Raw genomic sequence first — 21029 nt, 5'->3', positions numbered from 1 at the left:
AACCACTGGCCTAATTGCCGGCACCCAACCTATTTTACTCACTGTCTTCATTTAGGAGTGCCTTTTTAGGGCAGTGTCGCTAGCTCCTGCTCTCTCATTCTACTCGTCAGCAGCTACTGTATCTTATGCACTGCCGAATATCCATGTCTGAGCGCGAGCTCATCTACACCACATGAACAGTAAAAAACTAAAAACAATCTGACTTCTTTTTGCATGGAAGATGTTGCGTAAGTTTTATCTTTTTTGCTGACAGCTACTCAGATGTCCAAATGAAAAAAATTTGGCACGGACCTCACACTCTGAAACATCTTCCATGCCATTTTTTTTTCGTTTTTTATTAATTTTTCTAGTATTTGTTTTGATTTTACTGTTCATGATGGGTGTAGATGAGCTCTTAATGATCCATGCACTGCTATCATCTTCTGATTTCTGAGATGTACGTAGTTTCCGGTCAGGAATGGATCATTCGGAGCTCACCGACGGCATGCCATGTCCATGTCGATATCCTCCTCCCTTCCGTGCACTGTCCCCTCAAACTTTCATTTGTGTTCATGCTTGTTTTAAGCCGTTAGGTGCTTGGATCATTGGAACAGAAACGGGAAAAGCTGGACAGTGATGCATTACCAAGCAAGTTGTGTACCATGCGCTAGACACGCCCAACTGGAACCAGTAACGTGCTTTGCTTCATTTTAGCTTCCACGAGGATCTCAAACAATGCCCAACCACAATGCATTCCAGAAATGCAAATCTGTAGATAGCATTACACCTAATCCGGAAGATGTTTCAGGGCACTGAAAAAAGGACTGTTCTTCATCAACAGACCTTTCTTCATGGAGCCTTCATTGATGTTGCTGGCTTTTCCTTTTTCAAGTAGACTTCTTTTCCCTTCCATTTAGGATGAAAGGGGACCTTTCCTCCCCAGCCCCGCTTCATTTTAACCCCAATTTAGAAAATAAAATAAAATACGTACTACTCCCTCTTTAAACTACTCCCTCCGTTCCTAAATACAATATAAGTTTGGTTCATAGTGGAATCTCTCCAAAGACTTATATTTAGGAACGGAGGGTGTAATATAAGATCTTTTAGATCACTGCAGAGGGAGTACTTTTTTTTTTCTTTGAAAAGGAGGATAACCCCATAAAAATGAATAATGGGGTTTCCGTTGCAATGAGTGGCAAATCATAAGATACATCACCACATCAAGTTGAGTTAACAGACAAACAAAAGGATCAGCAATGGTCAAAGAATGAAATGACTGATCACCACACAAAATTGCAGCAAATTTCAAACATTGCCTGAACAGTAACACCTGCTCAATTAATTCCCTGCGCACTTTTCAAGCAAGAACCTCTTTGCACGTATCCAGTTTAGTATCCTGCGTCTCATCGGCAAAATTTGAAGCTACAAGGGAAGAGGAACAAATATAATCTTACAGCCCTGCGGTACATACAAGACGATGAGCTATACCTGCTACCTGGTATCTGTATAAATAGTGTGCTAAAGTCTCAGAGGGGAGATCAGATCAGATAAACAGGTTACCAAGAGAGCAATCAAGGCACAATTGCAGCTCACGGCATTGTTGCGGAAAATTACAAATGCTCAGAGCTCGAATTCCTCTTCCCGGAGCACCATCTCCGCGGCCTCCTCGTCGTCGTCGTCGAGAGAGAAGTACTTGCTCCTCTCGGCCGGCCTGAATGTGTAGAACATGTACATGTAGAACGCCATTGATGCCACTTCCTCGGCCAGGATGCTCACCCACCGGTACTGGTAACTGGCAATGGTCCTCAGCGCAAACACCACGATCCTGGTGAAGTACAAGTACCCAATGACCACAGTGTAGAACTGCCGGAACAGAGTGAGCTTGGACAGGTTCCGCGCCGCCTTGCCGTCGGTCTTGGACGTCTCCCGGAGCGACCGCATGGACCAGACGACCGGGAAGAGCACGGCGCAGCAGCAGGCGACGTCGACGAAGAGCAGGATCTGGTTCCATGTCACCCAGCTCTGCATGAACGGCCCGGTCTCCCCGATGACCGCGTCGGCGATGTTGGCCATGACCTGCAGCGGGATCACCACCATGAGCACCTTCTTCTCCCGGTCCTGCAGGAATGGCCTCAGGAAGGACCAGCCCGTGCCGACCAGCACGATGACCGCGAAGAGGATGACGCCCTTGATGAGCTGGAAGAGGTAGAAGGCCACGTCCCAGCCGTGCGGCGTGCCGGTGACGCGGATGTAGTGCTGGTCCTCGGCGGCGGAGAGGCAGTAGAGCAGGCGCGCCACGAGGAGCGCGGACATGAGGTGGTGGATTTGGTTGGCCGCCACGCGGTCGCGGGAGAGCGTGAGGTAGGCCCAGCCGGCGAGGAACGCGGCGTAGCCGAAGGCGAAGAAGCCGTAGATGGCCGGGACGGGCGCCTGGCCGACGGGGAGGTAGTCCTTGGAGCCGTCCGGGTTGGCGTTGTACATCTCGGTGCGGACGTTCATGGAGACGAGCGACTCCGGCGCGCAGTTGGCGAAGTAGAGGCTGTACTCGTCGGGGTGGGTGACCGGGAAGGACTTGTTGTAGTGCCCGCCCTCCATGTCAAAGAAGGTGAAGAGCTTCTTGACGTAGGGGCTGGAGAGGACGCACCCGGACAGGTCGGGCTCGTCGGCGCCGGTCGGGTCGTCCGGCTCCGCGCGCTTCTCCGCCGGCGGCCGCGACTCGGAGGCGGCCTGCAGGAGGGACTCGTCGGCGAGGAGGAAGAACCCGATCTGCTTGGGGTCCGCCCGCGCGAAGGAGGAGGAGACGGCGGCGCCGGAGAGGATGATGCGGACGGCGCCGGTCTTGGAGAAGCCGAACTTCTCGAACAGGATGGTGTGGCGCGGGTCCTCCCGGAAGGACTCCGCCCGGATCTCCGCCGCGGCGGGGGAGGCGAGGAGGAGGGCCCCCGCGGCGGCGAGGAGCAGCGGCAGCAGGAGGCGAGCTCCGGCGTCGGCCATGGCGAGATCTGTCGCCTGTGGGGGGCGGAATGCGTGGGAGTGTGTCGGTGTGCGCGTGGGCGGTGGGTGGAGCGGGGCAGCGGAGCACGGCCGTCTTATGTGGCGGAAGGGCGGGGGTTGGATGTGCCTCGCGATTGGTGAGAGTTCGGTAGGAGGTTGACTTGGGCAGTCGTAGCCGACGGTGCGATGGGAAAGTTTTTTGTACACTTCGGGGCATCACATTCACGACTGAACGGCTTGTGTAGCATTATGAGAATTTGAGATCCACCAAGTGTCATTTCCTTTTAGATCTACCTATTCTTATAGTTCTACTACCTTCGTCTGGGTTTATTAGTTATCTTTATATTTTATGTCAAATTTTGATCATAGATTTGATAATAAAATAAAATTTTATGTCACAAAAGTTATTTTGTTGGATTCATATTCGAAAGTGATTTTCGACGTTACTATTTTTGTGGCATAGAACTTAATTTTTTTGGTAGTTAAATCAAAGGTTAAAGTTTGACCCAAAATGCAAGAGGGACTAATAAACAGGACGGAGGTAGTATGAATCATCACTTTAAGAAATCTTTTCTCATATGCCCATACTCTCCCACATGGCTTTGATTCAACACAACTGGGTGGTTTTAAGGTTTGTACCCCGTTTCACAGAGGTTTTGGAGTAAGTCGGCGAGATCAACGAAAAACAACCCCCGCTTCATCTACGCTAAAAGTACTGCACGCTGCCACACCGCTTCCTTTTTTATCGGTGTGAAAATGAAAACATGTTATTCAAAGTGTTTGTTTGGCTTGATGGTCTGGTTGGCTATTAGTGCTGTGGTCTTTGGTTCCTTGCAGGGATAAGGTACTTTTCCCTCGTAGTTTCGTGTGCGCACGAATGTACCTTATCATGTCCTTGGTGGACCTAGAGTAATCTAAGTGTCTTGATTTTGCTAATTCTAACCCTGGAAAAGTGTTACCTAATTGCATTGATGTTGTAGATGTTGGGGAACGCAACATGCAATTTCAAAAAAATTCTATGCTCACGCAAAATCTATTTAGGAGATGCATACCAACGAGAGGGGGAGAGTGTGTCCATGTACCCTCGTAGCCCGAAAGCGGAAGCGTTTGACAACGTGGTTGATGTAGTCGAACTTCTTCTCGTTCCGACCGATCAAGCACCGAACGTACAACACCTCCGAGTTCTGTACACGTCCAGCTCGATGATGTCCCTTAAACTCTTGATCCAGCAAAGTGTCGAAGGAGAGTTTCGTCAGCACGACGGCGTGGTAACGGTGATGGTGAAATGATCCGCGCAGGGCCTCACCTAAGCACTACGAAAATATGACTGGAAACTTAAACTGTGGAGGAGGGCGCCGCACACGGCTAACAGATGTTTGTGTGTACTCTAGGCGCCCCCTCCCCATATATATATATAGGTTGGGGGGGGGGGGAGGCAGCTAGGGGGCGCCCAAGTAGGCCGAATCCTACTTGGGCTCCCACCCCAATTTGCCCCCCTTCCTTGTTTTGGCACTAGGAGAAGGAAGGAGGAGGCGCCCCCTTTCCTTTCTCCCTTGAGAAGGGGAAGGAAAGAGGGGCTAGCCCTCCTCCCTTGCCTTCCCTAGGGCTGGCCGGCCTGGTGGAGGGGCGCACCAGCCCCCAGTGGGCTGGTATGCCCCTCCCTAGGCCCATTAAGCCCATATAGCTTGCCGGGGGTTGTCCGGAACCCCTTCCGATGACTCGATACGTATCCGGTACCCTAGGAACACTTTCGGTGTCCAAATACTACCGTCCTATATGTGAATCTTTACCTCTCAACCATTTTGAGACTCCTCGTCATGTCCGTGATCTCATCCGGGACTCCGAACAACATTCAGTCACCAAATCATATAACTTATATAATACAAAATCGTCATCGAACATTAAGCGTGCGGACCCTGCGGGTTCGAGAACTATGTAGACATGACCGAGACACCTCTCCGATCAATAACCAACAACGGAACCTGGATGCTCACATTGGTTCCTACATATTCTATGAAGATCTTTATCGGTTAAACCGTAATAACAACATACGTTATTCCCTTTGTCATCGGTATGTTATTTGCCCGAGATTCGATCGTCGGTATCTTCATACCTAGTTCAATCTCGTTACCGGCAAGTCTCTTTACTCGTTCCGTAATGCATCATCCCGTAACTAATTCATTAGTCATATTGCTTGCAAGGCTTATCATGATGTGCATTACCGAGAGGGTCCAGAGATACTTCTCCGATACTTGGAGTGACAAATCCTAATCTCGATCTATGCCAACCCAACAAACACCTTCGGAGATACATGTAGAGCATCTTTATAATCATCCAGTTATGTTGTGACGTTTGATAGCACATAAGGTATTCCTCCGGTATCCGGGAGTTGCATAATCTCATAGTCGAAGAAATATGTATTTGACATGAAGAAAGCAATAGCAATAAAACTTAACGATCATTATGCTAAGCTAATGGATGGGTCTTGTCCATCACATCATTCTCCTATGATGTGATCCCATTCATCAAATGACTACACATGTCTATGGCTAGGAAACTTAACCATCTTTGATTAACGAGCTAGTCTAGTAGAGGCTTACTAGGGACACTGTGTTTTGTCTATGTATCCACACATGTATCAAGTTTCCGATTAATACAATTCTAGCATGAATAATAAACATTTATCATGATATAAGGAAATATAAATAACAACTTTATTATTGCCTCTAGGGCATATTTCCTTCAGCGGAATCATTCGCTCATGAGATGCATGTTAAGGTTTGAGATAAAAGCGAAATCTGTCATGAATTCAATCATGTTACAATTTAGTCCCGAGGCTTGGTCCCACAAATGTTAGCTAGATCTTATGAGTTCCATTGGTCCTTCCTCCCCATTGAAGCCATTGGATTACATTCAAATATTCTACTCTTTGGACTATAGTTAAAAGTGTAAAAAGTTAATTTTGTGTGGACACTTGTGATTGTTTAAGGTTATGCTTATGCCAAACACAAGTTAGAGTTTCTGATTAAATTACGACGTCATGGGGAATGATGACTAACCCTACCGAGTGAGGACTTTTAACTTGGTAAGATTTGTTAATGAAAAGAATAATGGTGACATTAACCATCAATGGTCTTTAGTGATTAATCATTGGATTAATAAGTGGGAATTGTTGGAGAGCGGACTTTTGGTGCTCGACCACCATGGTGGGGGGTATTTTCAAAAAAAAAATCAAAAATCCCATTTAAAAGTGTCAAAAAATTAGAAAATATTCTGTGGAAACATATATGTGTACCACATGAACGTTTGAAAATTCGCTTGAAAAAGTTGTGATTTGTAGGCTTTACAAAGAAAATTCCGGCCCAATAACATAATATGCTGGCCCATCTAGAAATACGTATTTGGTCTTTTTTGTGTGCACCATGTATGAAAATATAATGTTATGAAATTTTGCATATACGTCGTATACATGTGTGTGTTAAAAAAAGAAATCGAACATTTTTGCTTTGTGGAAAATTGTATTTTGAAACCGTCCACCATGGTGGTCGGTTACCGTTGGCATTTTATTTGTCTATGGATGCGTGTCGGCCATCCAATCATGCCCCATACATTTCAAATGAATTTGAATAAAACAAACGAATTTCAAGCAAACCAGATAATTTTTATTTAAACCAGACCAAATCATTACATTTTCAACATATTTCAACTAAACAAAAGCGCATGAGACTTTTTAAACCTACTCTAAAGGACTGCCGGCCGTGTACGTGGCCGTGTCCCACATCTTGTGTTCTCCATGTCCGGCAAGCTCACCGGACGCGAGCTCCGAGAAGTGAAGCAGCGGGAGGTGAAGAAAAGGAGTGTCGTTCATGGGACCCAAGCTATGACGACCTCCCATGTGCTACACTTCCTCACCTGAGTCCATCGTGTCACAACCTCAGAAGTGGGCGGGCCAGCCTTGTGGTCATGGCGGTGGGACGCGAACCGTGGTGGTGGCGTGGGCGATGCGAAGCTGGCGTCATCCGTGTCTCCTGCGCCTCCTCTTCATCCACCTCTACCCATGGATCGTGACGGCCTGACCACGTATATATAATGTTGGGGAACACAGTAATTTCAAAAAAATTCCTACGCACATGCAAGATCTATCATGGTGATGCATATCAACGAGAGGGGAAGAGTGTTATCCACGTACCCTCGTAGACCGTAAGCGAAAGCGTTATGACAACGCGGTTGATGTAGTCGTACGTCTTCATGATCCAACCAATCCTAGTACCGAAAGTACGACACCTCCACGATCTGGACACGTTCGGCTCGGTGACGTCCCACGAACTCTCGATCCAGCTGAGTGTCGAGGGAGAGCTTCGTCAGCACGACGGCGTGGTGACGGTGATGATGAAGCTACCGGCGCAGGGCTTCGCCTAAGCACTACGACGATATGACTGAGGTGGATTATGGTGGAGGGGGGCACCGCACACGGCTAAGGGATCAATGATCAACTTGTGTGTTCTAGGGTGTCCCCTGCCCCCGTATATAAAGGAGCAAAGGAAGGAGGCCAGCCGGCCCTTGGGGCATGCCAGGAGAGGAGAAGTCCTCCTCCTAGTAGGAGTAGGACTCCCCTTTCCTAGTCCTACTAGGAGGAGGAAGGGGGAAGGAAGGAGAGGGAGAGAAGAGAAGGAAAGGGGGGTGCGCGGCCCTCTATCTCTCCACTAAGGCCCATGTGGCCCATTAGTTCCCCCGGGGGTTCCGATAACCCCCCGACACTCCGATAATTATCCGGTGTCCGAATATAGTCATCCAATATATCAATCTTTATGTCTTGACCATTTCGAGACTCCTCATTATGTCCGTGATCATATCCGTGACTCCGAACTATCTCTGGTACATAAAAACACATAAACTCATAATACCGATCATCACCAAACATTAAGCGTGCGGACCCTACGGGTTCGAGAACTATGTAGACATGACCGAGACACGTCGCCGATCAATAACTAATAGCGGAAACTGGATGTTCATATTGGCTCCCACATATTCTACGAAGATCTTTATCGGTCAAACCGCATAACAATATACGTTGTTCCCTTTGTCATCGGTATGTTACTTGCCCGAGATTCGATCATCGGTATCTCAATACCTAGTTCAATCTCGTTACCGGCAAGTCTCTTTACTCGTTCCGTAATGCATCATCTCATAACTAACTCATTAGTCACATTGCTTGCAAGGCTTATAGTGATGTGCATTACCGAGAGGGCCCAGAGATACCTCTCCGATACTCGGAGTGACAAATCCTAATCTCGATCTATGCCAACTCAACAAACACCATCGGAGACACCTTAGAGCATCTTTATAGTCACCCAGTTACGTTGTGACGTTTGATAGCACACTAAGTGTTCTTCCGGTATTCGGGAGTTGCATGATCTCATAGTCATAGGAACATGTATAAGTTATGGAGAAAGCAATAGCAACAAACTGAACGATCATTTATGCTAAGCTAATGGATGTGTCTTGTACATCACATCATTCTCTAATGATGTGATCCTGTTCATCAAATGATAACACATGTCTATGGTCAGGAAACTTAACCATCTTTGATTAACGAGCTAGTCAAGTAGAGGCATACTAGGGACACTCTGTTTTGTCTATGTATTCACACATGTACTGAGTTTTCGGTTAATACAATTCTAGCATGAATAATAAACAGTTATCATGATATAAGGAAATATAAATAATAAATTTATTATTGCCTCTAAGGCATATTTCCTTCACTCTCCCACTTGCACTAGAGTAAATAATCTAGTTCACATTGCCATGTGATTTAACACCAATACTTCACATCTTTATGTGATTAATTCATATCTCCATGTGACTAATACCCAAAGGGTTTACTAGAGTCAATAATCTAGTTCACATTGCTATTTGATTAACACCCAAAGAGTGATCATGTTTTGCTTGTGAGAGAAGTTTAGTCAATGGGTCTGCCACATTCAGAGCCGTATGTATTTTGCAAATTTTCTATGTCTACAATGCTCTGCACGGAGCTACTCTAGCTAATCGCTCCCACTTTCAATATGTACCTAGATCGAGACTTAGAGTCATCCATATCAGTGTCAAAGCTAGCATCGACGTAGCTCCTTACGACGAACTCTTTGTCACCTCCATAACCGAGAAAAATTTCCTTGTTCCACTAAGGATAATTTTGACCGCTGTTCGGCAATCCACTCCTGGATCACAATTGTACCCTCTTGTCAAACTCATGGTGAGGTACACAATAGGTCTGGTACACAGCATATCATACTTTATAGAACCTATGACCGAGGCATAGGGAATGACTTTTCGTTCTCTTTCTATTTTCTGCTGTGGTTGGGTTTTGAGTCTTTACTCAACTTCACACCTTGCAACACAGGCAAGAACTCCTTCTTTGACTGTTCCATTTTGAACTACTTCAAAAACTTGTTAAGGTATGTACTCATTGAAAATTTTTATCAAGCATCGTGTTCTATCTCTATAGATCTTGATGCTCAATATGTAAGCAGCTTCACCAAGGTCTTTTTTGAAAAACTCCTTTCAAACACTCCTTTATGCTTTCTAGAAAATTCTACATTATTTCCGATCAACAATATGTCATTCACATATACTTATCAGTAATGTTGTAGTGCTCCCACTCACTTTCTTGTAAATACAGACTTCACCGCAAGTCTGTATAAAACTATAGGCTTTGATCAACTTATCAAAGCGTATATTCCAACTCCGAGACGCTTGCACCAGTCCATAGATGGATCGCTGGAGCTTGCACATTTTGTTAGCACTTCTAGGATTGACAAAACCTTCTGGTTGCATCATATACAGCTCTTCTTTAAGAAACCCATTAAGGAATGTAGTTTTGACATCCATTTGCCAGATTTCATAAAATGTGGCAATTTGTTAACATGTTTCGGACAGACTTAAGCATCGCTATGAATGAGAAAATCTCATCGTAGTCAACACCTTGAACTTGTCAAAAACTGTTTTTTGACAATTCGAGCTTTGTAGATAGTAACACTACTATCAGCGTCCGTTTTTCTCTTGAAGATCCATTTATTCTCTATGGCTTGCCGATCATTGGGCAAGTCCACCAAAGTCCATACTTTATTCTCATACATGGATCCTATCTCAGATTACATGGCCTCAAGCCATTTTGCGGAATCTGAGCTCATCATCGCTTCCTCATAGTCCGTAAGTTCATCATTGTCTAGTAACATGACTTCCAGTACAGGATTACCGTACCACTCTGGTGCAGATCGTGCTCTGGTTGACCTACGAATTTCTGTAGTAACTTGATCTGAAGTTTCATGATCATCATCATTAACTTCCTCTCTAGTTGGTGTAGGCATCACAGGAACATATTTCTCTGATGAACTACTTTCCAATTCAAGAGAAGGTACAATTACCTCATCAAGTTCTACTTTCCTCCCACTCACTTCTTTTGAGAGAAACTCATTCTCTAGAAAGGATCCATTCTTAGCAACGAATACCTTGCCTTCGGATCTGTGATAGAAGGTGTACCCAACAATTTCTTTTGGGTACCCTATGAAGACACACTTCTCTGATTTGGGTTCGAGCTTATCACTTTGAAACTTTTTCACATAAGCATCACAACCCCAAAAATTAAGAAACGATAGCTTAGGGATACCCTATGAAGACACATGAAGACACATGTGTTTGAACATTTTTAACCCCAAAAACAGTTTCTTTTGGGTACCCTATGAAGATACATGTGTTTGAACATTTTTGTTTGAATATGTGTTAAACATTTTATTCAAATATGTCTTGATTTTTTAAAATGCTGTCAACAATTTTGAAAAGTTGCACCAATATTCTCTAAACAGGGCACGAACATTTTCTATGCATCTTTGACATTTTTAAATACACGATTAACATTTTTTCATAATGTATGCTCTGATGTCTATTTTTTTTTCATACTCCCTGTACATTTTGTCGTATACATATTAAACATTATTTTTATACACATTCAACATTTTTAAGTGTGTAACTTTTGTGACACTGCAGAGAGATTTTGTATGCATCTTTGACATTTTTAAATAAATGGTTAACATTTTTTTAAGTGTGCAGTTTTTATGTCTACATTTTACATATGCATCAAGAATATTTTTTGTACACGTTTATCAATTTAGAAGTTCATGATTAAAATTTCTAAATAGAATGTTTAACTTTTTTCAAATACATGTTTTGATGTCTACTTTGTGCCATACACATTGTACATTTGTCGTGTACGTCTGAAGTATTTTTTTATATACATGTTTAACTTTTTAAAATACATAATTAACATTTTTTAAACACATCTGTTTGAAAATTGTTGTTTGAATATGTGTTAAAAAATTTCTTGTTTGCTGTCAACATTTTTTTAAGGTTGCATCAATAGTTTTTCAACACCGCACAAACATATTTTTTCAAACTTATGTATTTCTGAAATTATATGTGTTTCTTTTGAGAATATATAAAAAAGGAAAACCAGAAATGAGTTTCTTTTTAAAATAAAAAACCGGAAATGAGTAAACGAACGATACTAAAGAAGCCAACTAGCGAAAAACGAATCAAATGATCTGCGCTACTGGGCCGGCCCAGTATGACGTCGCTTCAGGCGAGTACAATATCTCACCGTGCTATCGAGACGCAAACATTCATATAAATATATCGCATAACTCACCCTATGAACGCACGCACGCACACTCTACGCTTATGAGCACGTCCGAGAGACTGAGGCGACATATCATCTTGAGATTTTACAAAATCACCGTAGGCGCTTCGCAGCCGACAGGAGCGTCCCATTCCACTGAACGCCCATCGCCGGAAATCGTGGAATCTCTACTCCTAATATCTCAGTTGGTAGGTCGCGTTCCGGGTTTAATTTTCGTCCCACCTCACCCGGTCTTTTTTGGTACCTGCTCCCACCTCCCGCTCAGCCGCGATGAACCAAGAAAAACCCTCAGGGCCGAGTCCCACATCCGCCCCCACGCGCCTAACCTCCCTTCGCACCCATCTGACACGAACAAACCGGCGAAAATTAACCAGTGAAAAAAACCCGGCAAAAATTAACCAGCGAAAAAAATCGCAAACTAATCCCCCGCACATACGAGCGAGGTCTCGTGCCCTCGAGCGAGAAACAGACGCCCGAGTCTGTGCCCTCATTCGCCTGCCGCCGCTCTTCATCCCTTCACCGCCGCCGCTCCATCCCTTCGCCGCCGCCCTGGCACTGATCCGCCGCTGGTCTCCACTGATCCGGTGCATGTCCAGTTGAGGACCCTCCGCCGAACGCTTCCAGGATCCGTCGCCGATACCTTTCAGGACCCGTCGCCGATACCTTTCAGGACCCGTCGCCGAAGACGTCCAGGATCCGGCTATCCCTTTCACCAGCCACCGCCGGAGGCGTCCAGGATCCCGCGCCAGAGACACTCACGTCCAGGTATCACATTTCAAACAACCATATCATGAACTGATAAGAAATTAGGTATAATGTTACAGCCATCACATTTCATACACCCACCGCCAGTTCCATACTGCAAAGTAATACCAGTTCCATATGCATCACATCACACTGCACCTTCTATGTAGAATATGAAGATCTTGCAAGCTATCAGCCAACCAAAATTGCAAAGTAAAACAACAGCACGTAAGGTTCAGAATAAGTAAAACAGCTAATCTTTTTGCATTTTTCAACCATAACCGAAATAACAAATTGACCAAACATAATAAGTGAAGCAAATGTACAGAGAGAATAGCATGATTTCGTGAAGCAATGGTTTAGCTATAGTGTCAACCAGGAAAGCAAATAGATGCACTATGCATTTTGGATCAATGAGACATTTGGAACCATGCGATGGCTGCACCTTCTATGTAGAAGCAATTAGGATAATCTGAAGATCTCGCAAGCTTCCAGCCTAGCAAAACATATCTCTGACAAAACTGCAAACCATAAGGTTCAGCACGTGCTGTTCAGAACAAGTTCACACGGAAACACAATAAACAGGACACTAATCTTTTTACATTTTCAACCATAACCGAATTATCAAACTGAGACAACAAAATAAGTGAAGCAAATGTACAGAGAGAATAGCAGGATTTTGTGAAAAGATGGTTTAGCTAGTGTCAACCAGGAAAGTTTTTCGCCGAACAATAAGATGCACTATGCATTTTGGATCAATGGTTTATAATAAAGCAATTGCGCTTAGTTCAAGGTAGATCCAAAAAGATACACTAAACCAGAAAAGTAACCTGTTCCATGATAGTTAAAATGAAACCAGAAAAGTAACCTATTCCATTATAGTTAAAATTAAATTGGAGCATGCAAATTATATGGCTTTCACAGATCTGAAGAAAAGGTTTAGTTAAAATGAAGGGAGCAAAGGATTACCAGAATTATAATGGAAGATGGATGCATGATAAACATTTAAACAACAGTTTGTAGGCCAAAATAAGTAATAATCCAGTGAGTGCGTGCATTGATGACACATACAAAACATCTAATCTAAGGTTGATTGCGTTAATTACCTATATTTTTATTGGCTGCAAAAGTTACAACTTACTAATCTAAGGTTGTAATGCATGCAGTTTACTGCCTGTGCATTGTCGAAGACACAAACCAAGAACATCATATGAAAAAGAGAGGACCAAACAAGTGAAACATTGCATTACAGATTTCAGAACTGCAGAAAACAAGATGAATTTGTTTATAATAGTCTCATCATCTTATGTCTGTGGGAGCATAGATGGAGCTATATGCCTTGACCAATTTCCTAATAACACAATTTTCCCGAGTATTATAGCATCACGGTTAACAAAAGTGATGTCTGCACTCAGCTCTAGAACAAACAGATTTCATAATAGGCGTTCTACTGAGCAAGGAAACTGATTTCAGAAACCAGAATTTCCATGTTGACAATATATGTGGTCAGGCATCAAAACAGTTTGAAAGTTAGTGCATTCTTTATCCTTAATCATACATGCCGACCGGTCTATTTTCTTGTTCCTAGATTTCCTTGCTAAATGTGTATAGTTCCTTTCTGCCAGCTAAACGTCAATATGTTGGATGATGTTGTGGAGAGGGCCACCGATAGGGGGTTTGCATTTCCAAAGTCAAAGGTCGCCATCGCCTTGACCTGCCTGGACCTCCTGACCTTTCACAACGCTCAAACAGGAAACACATGTTGGAGGAGGAGACCACAGGCTAATTGTAAGCATCAACTATTTGTTAGCTATCAATCTTGTCCTTGAGCATCTATACCTTATTTCCTAAACCATTATGCATGAGCTTTGCAGGATGATTTGGATCAGTGGATCAGAGGATGACATGAACAGGTATTTCCATTCGATCATACCCAAAATGATAACGTATACCCTCACTTAACATGCATGTGCTTGTGTGGAGTGCCTGCAAAATTAATAGCTCAAGTCTCTCAACATGCAGATGTGGAGAGGCTTCTCCTAGCGTCATTGCAACTGTGATGTGCATTTCCTTGCTTTCGGCTCTGATCAAGTTTGTAGCGTCTGGGAATGTGCATATGAAAATCCACACGTAATAGTATTGTAATGCGATTTGGCTGCTATATATTTTTTCACACTGGTTTCTAAAGATGTTCAAGTTATCTCATATAATATATCGAATTATAATGGATAAGTTAAGTGTACATACTGATTTGAAGATCCTTTTGCTGTCATACACATATTACTGCAGGACCATAGCGGACCATTGCAATGCGGCAAATCAAATCTCAATACTCGGCACTCTTCTATGTGGATCAGTAAGTTGTTTATCTACTTTCACTTTTAAATTGCTTGTTGAACACACTTGATTCACTTTGTGCCTGTTATTTTAATCTTGCTAAGTGCATACAGAAAAAATTCTACTTGCCCCTTGTCATGCACAAAATCGAATAAACATTGCAAATTACTTTACGCGAATCTGATCCTGTAGTTAAATATTAGTTGGTCTAAGAAATGAGATGAAGTTTGTCCCTAGAATATATAATGGACTGAAAACAAAACCCAAAATGTGAAAATTCAAACACCCAAAATAAATTACTTGCATACCTTATTGAGATGATTTTTTTTGAAGTTTATGCGTTTACCAGCTTGGTGAATGAATCACTTGAGCTCATGGTACTTGTCTCACTTCTCACTCCAACTGACTTCTTACTCCTGAAAGCAAACATAATTGAAGGTCAAATAGTATACACAGGAATAAACACATCATTCATCTACTTTATACTCCCTCCGTTCCAAAATAGATGACCCAACTTTATACTAACTTTGTACTAAAGTTAGTACAAAGTTGAGTCATCTATTTTGGAACAGAGGGAGTATTTCCTAGATTCAGTGTAGTACAAAGGTATAATCGAAAAAAGTAAATGTGCCGAGTCAAGAAAAAATGCAGATAAAGAGAATAGTAAAAGACAGAGCTCGCCTAAGAAATAAGACTGCTTATGAATATGAGTTGTGACAAAAGAAAAGCAGGTAGGTATGCAGGGGTGATTTATTACAGGTGAATAACCACATGATGAAGAATATATTTTAGTAGAGATGAAGAATGCCTACATCTGTAGTATCAGTCCTTTATTTTATCCATTTTAGTAGGGATCTCTACTTCTAATGTCTTAATTGGTAGTCTCTGCGGTTAATTTTTGTCCCACCTATCATGGTTTTTTTTCGTCCCTCATCCCACCTCACTGTTAGCCGCGTCAAACCAAAAAAACACGTCCCGATGCCCCCATGCAGTACAGGGCCGCACCTCCCATCGCACCCATCTACAAGCGAAGGAAAAAGAACCTATGAAAATTAACCAACGAAAAAAAACATACAAAAATTAACCAGCGAAAAAAACCCTAAACCAATCGCACGCACGACTCTCCTGCCCTCCACTCGCACGCCTGACTACGCCCGACTCACTGCCCTCGTTCGCGGCCGCCCTCCATCCCTTCGCTGCCGCCCTCGCACATCAAGATCCGCTTGAGGAGACGTCGCCGATCCGTTTAGAACCCACCGCCGATCACATTCAGGATGGAGGCGGCGATCCCCTTCTGGAGCCGCACGCCGATCCCCTAATCCGCCGCTGAACCCTTTGAGGTCACATCCATGATGCGGCGACGATCCCCTTCAGGAACCCTGAGCCGGCGCTGATCCCCAGACAGCGAGGTATTATTTGAACACAGCTTACACATATATCATACAACCATCGCATGTTCAAATATCCACATTATGACAAAGAGACATCTGTTAAGAACCTATATTTAACGCACCAGAATGGAAAGGGTGCACTCTATATATGCACTTTTGTTCGTTGCAAAGATTGTTCCTTGACTACATGTTTCACGTTCCAACAATGCATGTATGTCAATCAGTACCAAGTAGAACCATCGACAGCAAAATCACACCTTCCAGTGATGCATGTAGGTAGTACAATACCTTGCCAGGTTGGGAGAAGAAAACATCGTCAAATATTTGACCTGAAAGAATGTTTTGAATCAGTGTGATGCTTATCCAGAATCCACGGCCACACACACAAAAAGATACTTCCAAAGAAAGTTTGCACATGCAACGCACATCTTCATTTTCATATGCCTGAGTAAACCATGACAAACATGCACTAAAAGGTGGGCATATGGTCTGTATATTTTATCAGCACTATTTTTTCACTCGCTCTAAAAAGGTATATATATGTATATATAGTAATTTCCTTTTACATTTTATTTCTTAAACTGCTAATAAGATCATGACTCATCAAGATTGATGCTTATTCATCTCATTTTCACTTGATCAATAAACGCAAAGCCCTGTTCATATCAGTACACTATCATGTATTTCATTATATGTAACCTCATCACGTGGTATCTCATCTAACTTGATCACATGGTTCCCAAAAAGCAAAGTTTTATTTCAGTTCAAAGTTTGAATTTTGCAGGAAAGCCAAGCTTCTGGATATAAGAGCACAATGAAAGTAGAAAACATTCACAATTTCTGAACCTTTCACCTCTGATATGTATGAAAGGAAATAAAGCTAGGCAATACCTTTCTAGCTACGAGTTTACATTGCTGTTCACTTTTTGCTCTAGTGCAAACCTGATAACACAGCAACGGTATACTTTGCATCAGTATGTAATTAGGAGGATAAGACCACTAAGACAATAACTCTCTGGTATAACTATCAAATTCACTTTCCTGTAAAATGTTAACAAAGGCCACTGAATCAAAACATTTTTGCAGGTTTCCATTAAGGTGAATGGAATCAACTGATACCCAAGGAATTTTAATTGAAGTATAGTATCAATCCAATCTCGACAAATCTTTGCTTAACTTTTCAATGGCCGAATAGAGGGACTTTCTACTGATTAAAAAGATTTAATTCTGACATGTAGATAATAAGAAAAATATGTAGTGAACCCCAAACACTTAGTGTCCATGGGGGATTTGCATTGAATTTCAACACTCAACTGACTACAACATGAATATCTACTCATATGCGCGTACAGTATCAGCTCCAACATCATTAGATAATCTAACTACAAAAGAACATATTGTGCATCAGATGTACATGAACTTGGCCTTACCATTTTTCCTGAAGCAGATATCAATGTGGTAGTTTTTGGTTCTCTTATCCGCATGATAACTGTAGCAAACCGTTGTTCAAAATAGAATGTCAGCAAAGCAAAGCATAATATATATGCTTCTGAACAGATTTGCATGCATCAGAACAACAAAAGACAGAGCAAATGTCCAGATTTCACATATGTGCATTTCACATTGACAAGCCCATCTATTTTATGCCTAAAAAGAAGGCCAGGTGATCAATTTAAAAACGGCATTATCAGTTATGCCTACATTGTTCCATTTTCCTCACCTCAGACTGACAGTGAATAGGCACATGATGATCTTGCTTTAGTTACTGCATGCATGTGGTTGTCATTTACACCTGAACTTGATTGCCTAAAACCCAATAGGAAGTTCTGATTTATTGTCTTCTACTCCCTCCGTCACAAAATAAGTGTCTCAACTTTGTACTAACTTTAGTACAAAGTTGTACTAAGCTTGAGACACTTATTTTGGGACAGTGGGAGTATTATTTTAGTCGTTGTTTAGGTGAACTCGGCTTGCGTTCTTGTTTACATTAATCTTGAGTTAAAGCCTTCTATTACAGGAGCATTGTATTTTGCTGGAGATTAATGCCCATATAGTCAAATGCCATGCCAGCTTTCAGGGTGTGATTTAAATTGAATCTAAAACAACCTTATCTGGGTTCCTATAGTAATCTGTTTGTTTTCAGAGGAAGTGATCTCAGAGGAGTGAAAAATGCATGTAGCAATGTTTCAGAACAAGGATATGCATTGTCCAATGCTTAACTGGTTTCATTCACTAATATAGAAAAACTGCTGCATCTGTTCTCTCCCGACATATCTGGACAGAATCAATACTTACCCAAACATCTGATACCCAACCCATCCATTGAACTAAAAACAATCCCCCACCCCCAAATGCCTTCGTTAAAAAGGAAATAGACAACATGATATCCGCACCCCGCAATCACAGAAACAAAAAATCGCTACACCAGAGAGGCCTACGCACTCGCGTGTCTCCCTCCTCTCTCGCTCGCTCAACTCGATCCCCACACCACCGCCTCCGCCGCCCACGTCTCTTGTCTCTCTCAAGACCCAGCACCGCTCCCCTCTCTCTGGCAATCGCCAACGCGCCCTCTTCGCCCACGAGCATTCCTACCGATGCGACCGCGACAACAGCCACGCTGCCCCACCACGCAACACTTGCATTGGACAGGGCCGGCCTTGGGATCAATCAAAGTAAATTATGTAGCCTCGTACCTGGAGGAAACGGGTGAATATTCTGCAGGTGCTGTCGCAAGGGACAGTAGAGGGCATGTTGTTATTTCTATCTGTCAGAATACGTCACCTAGCCGTAGTGTTGAGGAGGCCGAAGCAAAAGCAACCCTTATTTGGTTGCACGCACTCTCGAGGATCTACAGGAGCCCCGTGATTTTGGAACTTGACTGCCAAATTTGGATTAAGGAATTGATGACAGGGAAGCAGTCCCTCTCCCCCTGCTATGGACTGCTAAGAGACATCAAGCAAGCACCGACAAACTTCTCGGATCATAGTATCAGTAGTGTGGGGAGATTGTGCAATGCCCTTGCTGATGGGCTTGGAGCGTTGGCCAGGAATTCGGAAGACCAGGAGAGGATTGCTGACGTACCGGACTGCCTCACCCGCTTATGATCTCTGAATTTGTGGTTTCAGCAGAGTAGCTTTACTACTCTGAATCTCAAAAGAAAAAGGTTGTGCCTCTTCGTGGGATAATCATGGCAATTTCAAGGGGTAAAATGCAGGGGGAATTACCTGTAGGGGATGGAGCCAACGGCGGCCGCGTTGGACCCCGACCATCGAACGCGGAGACGGCGCCCCCGCCGGCCTCAAAGTTGTCGTCGCTGTCTGCTTCCTCGTCCTCGAAGAGCCTCCATGGCGCCGGACCCCGGCCACCCCTGCGTCAAGCCACCGACAACCGAAGCCAACAAGACCTCGCGCCCCTGTCCCATGAGATGAGCCCCTCCTGTGGTCTTGCGCCGCCGTCGTCCCGCGAGTCACAGGCCACCTCGCCGGAGATGAGCACCGCCGCGGATCCGGCCAGAACGGGACCGAATTGAGCACCCACACCCGGATCAACGCGTCCCTGTGTCTGTCGCCGTCGGATGCGCCGCACCCAGCTCGTGGGAGCTCCAAACCCCGCGCTGCACCTCTCCTGCATCCCCAGCCTGCACTTATCCCCGTGCTCGAGGCCGCCGCCATTGGGCCGCTCCTCTTACTTGAGCGTCCGTCGCTATGGACCTATCGTCCTCCTCCAGCCGAGGCCGTCGCGGGACCAGCCATGACCTTCGTCGTGCGGAAACCGCCGATGCATGCGACGGATGCGGTGGTCGGCGGGCAGAGTCGCGCGGTTGCGGCAGGAGCTTGTGGTCACGCGCAGCGGATGCGGCGGGGGAGGGGAGACCGGGAGAGGGGCGAGAGAGGTTGAGTGAGTGGAGAGGAGAGGTGAGAGTACTGGGGGAGATAAGGTTGCGTTCCGTTCGGTGCCGAACGAAATAAACTTTTTTTTGGAATTCCTAATTTTTTAGGCTTAGATTGGGTGCTGGTTGGGCCGTGCTGGATAGCTAATTTGGGCTTTGGATAGGCAACGTTTGCTCTACGAAAATAGATAGATAAATAAAGTATATATACCTCAAAAAATAAATAATGTATATATATTAAACATGGTTCATACAAATAAATATTTTATATACTTTTTAGATATATTGAGAGTATCACAAAAAATATTGAGAGAAGAAACCGAATATACTTGGTTTATGTTGGTTTGCTTGCATGTTTTTATCTTTTGTTGGACAATTTTCCATAGCCTATATAAATAATTTAAAATGATTTAGGAAATTTTAGATAAGTACTTATTTATATATGAACATTATTGTTGGTTGCTTTCCACGAGAGAAATGCAACATCTTTTTTAATAATATGAAAAAGCTGTTCTTTTTTACAAAATAAAACAGTTGTGTTAGTTTCACTTTTATTATTATTATACATTATATATGTTTATGTGATGCAGTATAAAATAGTGTTTATATTTCATGAGATAGAAAGTGACGGATTCCGACATACACACTGATGTAACGATGATAAACCGGACTGAAACACCACGAGAGGAGGTGCATGTAGCTAATCATTCTTTGTATGTATGTTAAACATGATAATACAAAGTGTGTATTTTTATATATATTTTTCTCAAATATAGGAGACATATATATGGATTTTGGAGATGCACAAAAAGAATCCATCGACAAGGGTTCCGAAGCGACGTCGTTGAAAGGGGCCGAAAATTCATGAGTTTTTTTACAACATAATGATGCGGAAACGGTGATATCTCACAACAAACCCAAAAAATGCCAATTTAAATGTTATCGCACAAGGTATTTTTCAATATTATTATTGATCTTTCCTTTGTCATATTACCTTTTGTAT

At 43.4% G+C, this 21029-nt stretch overlaps 1 protein-coding gene and 2 long non-coding RNA genes across 7 annotated transcripts; all 3 read right to left on the bottom strand.

The window, feature by feature from the left end:
• Window positions 1–1382: 1382 nt before the first annotated feature.
• On the bottom strand, window positions 1383–3047 carry LOC125520944 (protein CANDIDATE G-PROTEIN COUPLED RECEPTOR 7-like). The gene has a single exon (XM_048685987.1). It carries the CDS (start codon window positions 2971–2973, stop codon window positions 1600–1602), a length of 1374 nt encoding a protein of 457 aa, XP_048541944.1. The 5' UTR covers window positions 2974–3047; the 3' UTR covers window positions 1383–1599.
• Window positions 3048–11566: 8519 nt separating this feature from the next.
• On the bottom strand, window positions 11567–12615 carry LOC125520938. The gene is made up of 2 exons (XR_007288920.1): window positions 12102–12615; window positions 11567–12007 (listed from the first exon to the last, which is right to left on the bottom strand). It is a non-coding gene; the product is annotated as an uncharacterized LOC125520938 (long non-coding RNA).
• A 23-nt stretch (window positions 12616–12638) lies between these two features.
• LOC125520921 lies at window positions 12639–20072 on the bottom strand. Of its 5 annotated transcripts, none has more exons than XR_007288918.1 (6): window positions 19362–20072; window positions 17568–17626; window positions 17029–17079; window positions 16395–16466; window positions 15055–15162; window positions 12639–12930 (listed from the first exon to the last, which is right to left on the bottom strand). It is a non-coding gene; the product is annotated as an uncharacterized LOC125520921 (long non-coding RNA). The 5 variants fall into 5 exon arrangements; XR_007288903.1 differs by having other exon boundaries at window positions 16426–16466; XR_007288909.1 differs by having other exon boundaries at window positions 12639–12921; window positions 16426–16466.
• Between the last annotated feature and the right edge of the window lie 957 nt (window positions 20073–21029).

The sequence above is a fragment of the Triticum urartu genome, chromosome 1 (assembly GCF_003073215.2).
Source record: "Triticum urartu cultivar G1812 chromosome 1, Tu2.1, whole genome shotgun sequence".
NCBI classification, from domain to species: Eukaryota; Viridiplantae; Streptophyta; class Magnoliopsida; order Poales; family Poaceae; genus Triticum; species Triticum urartu.
Note: the sequence above shows the minus strand (reverse complement) of the source record. Positions and strands in the feature narration are given on the sequence as shown.

Coding starts and splice junctions, on each gene's coding strand:
- LOC125520944 (XM_048685987.1), bottom strand. CDS start 2,973: ATGGCCGACGCCGGAGCTCGCCTCCTGCTGCCGCTGCTCCTCGCCGCC.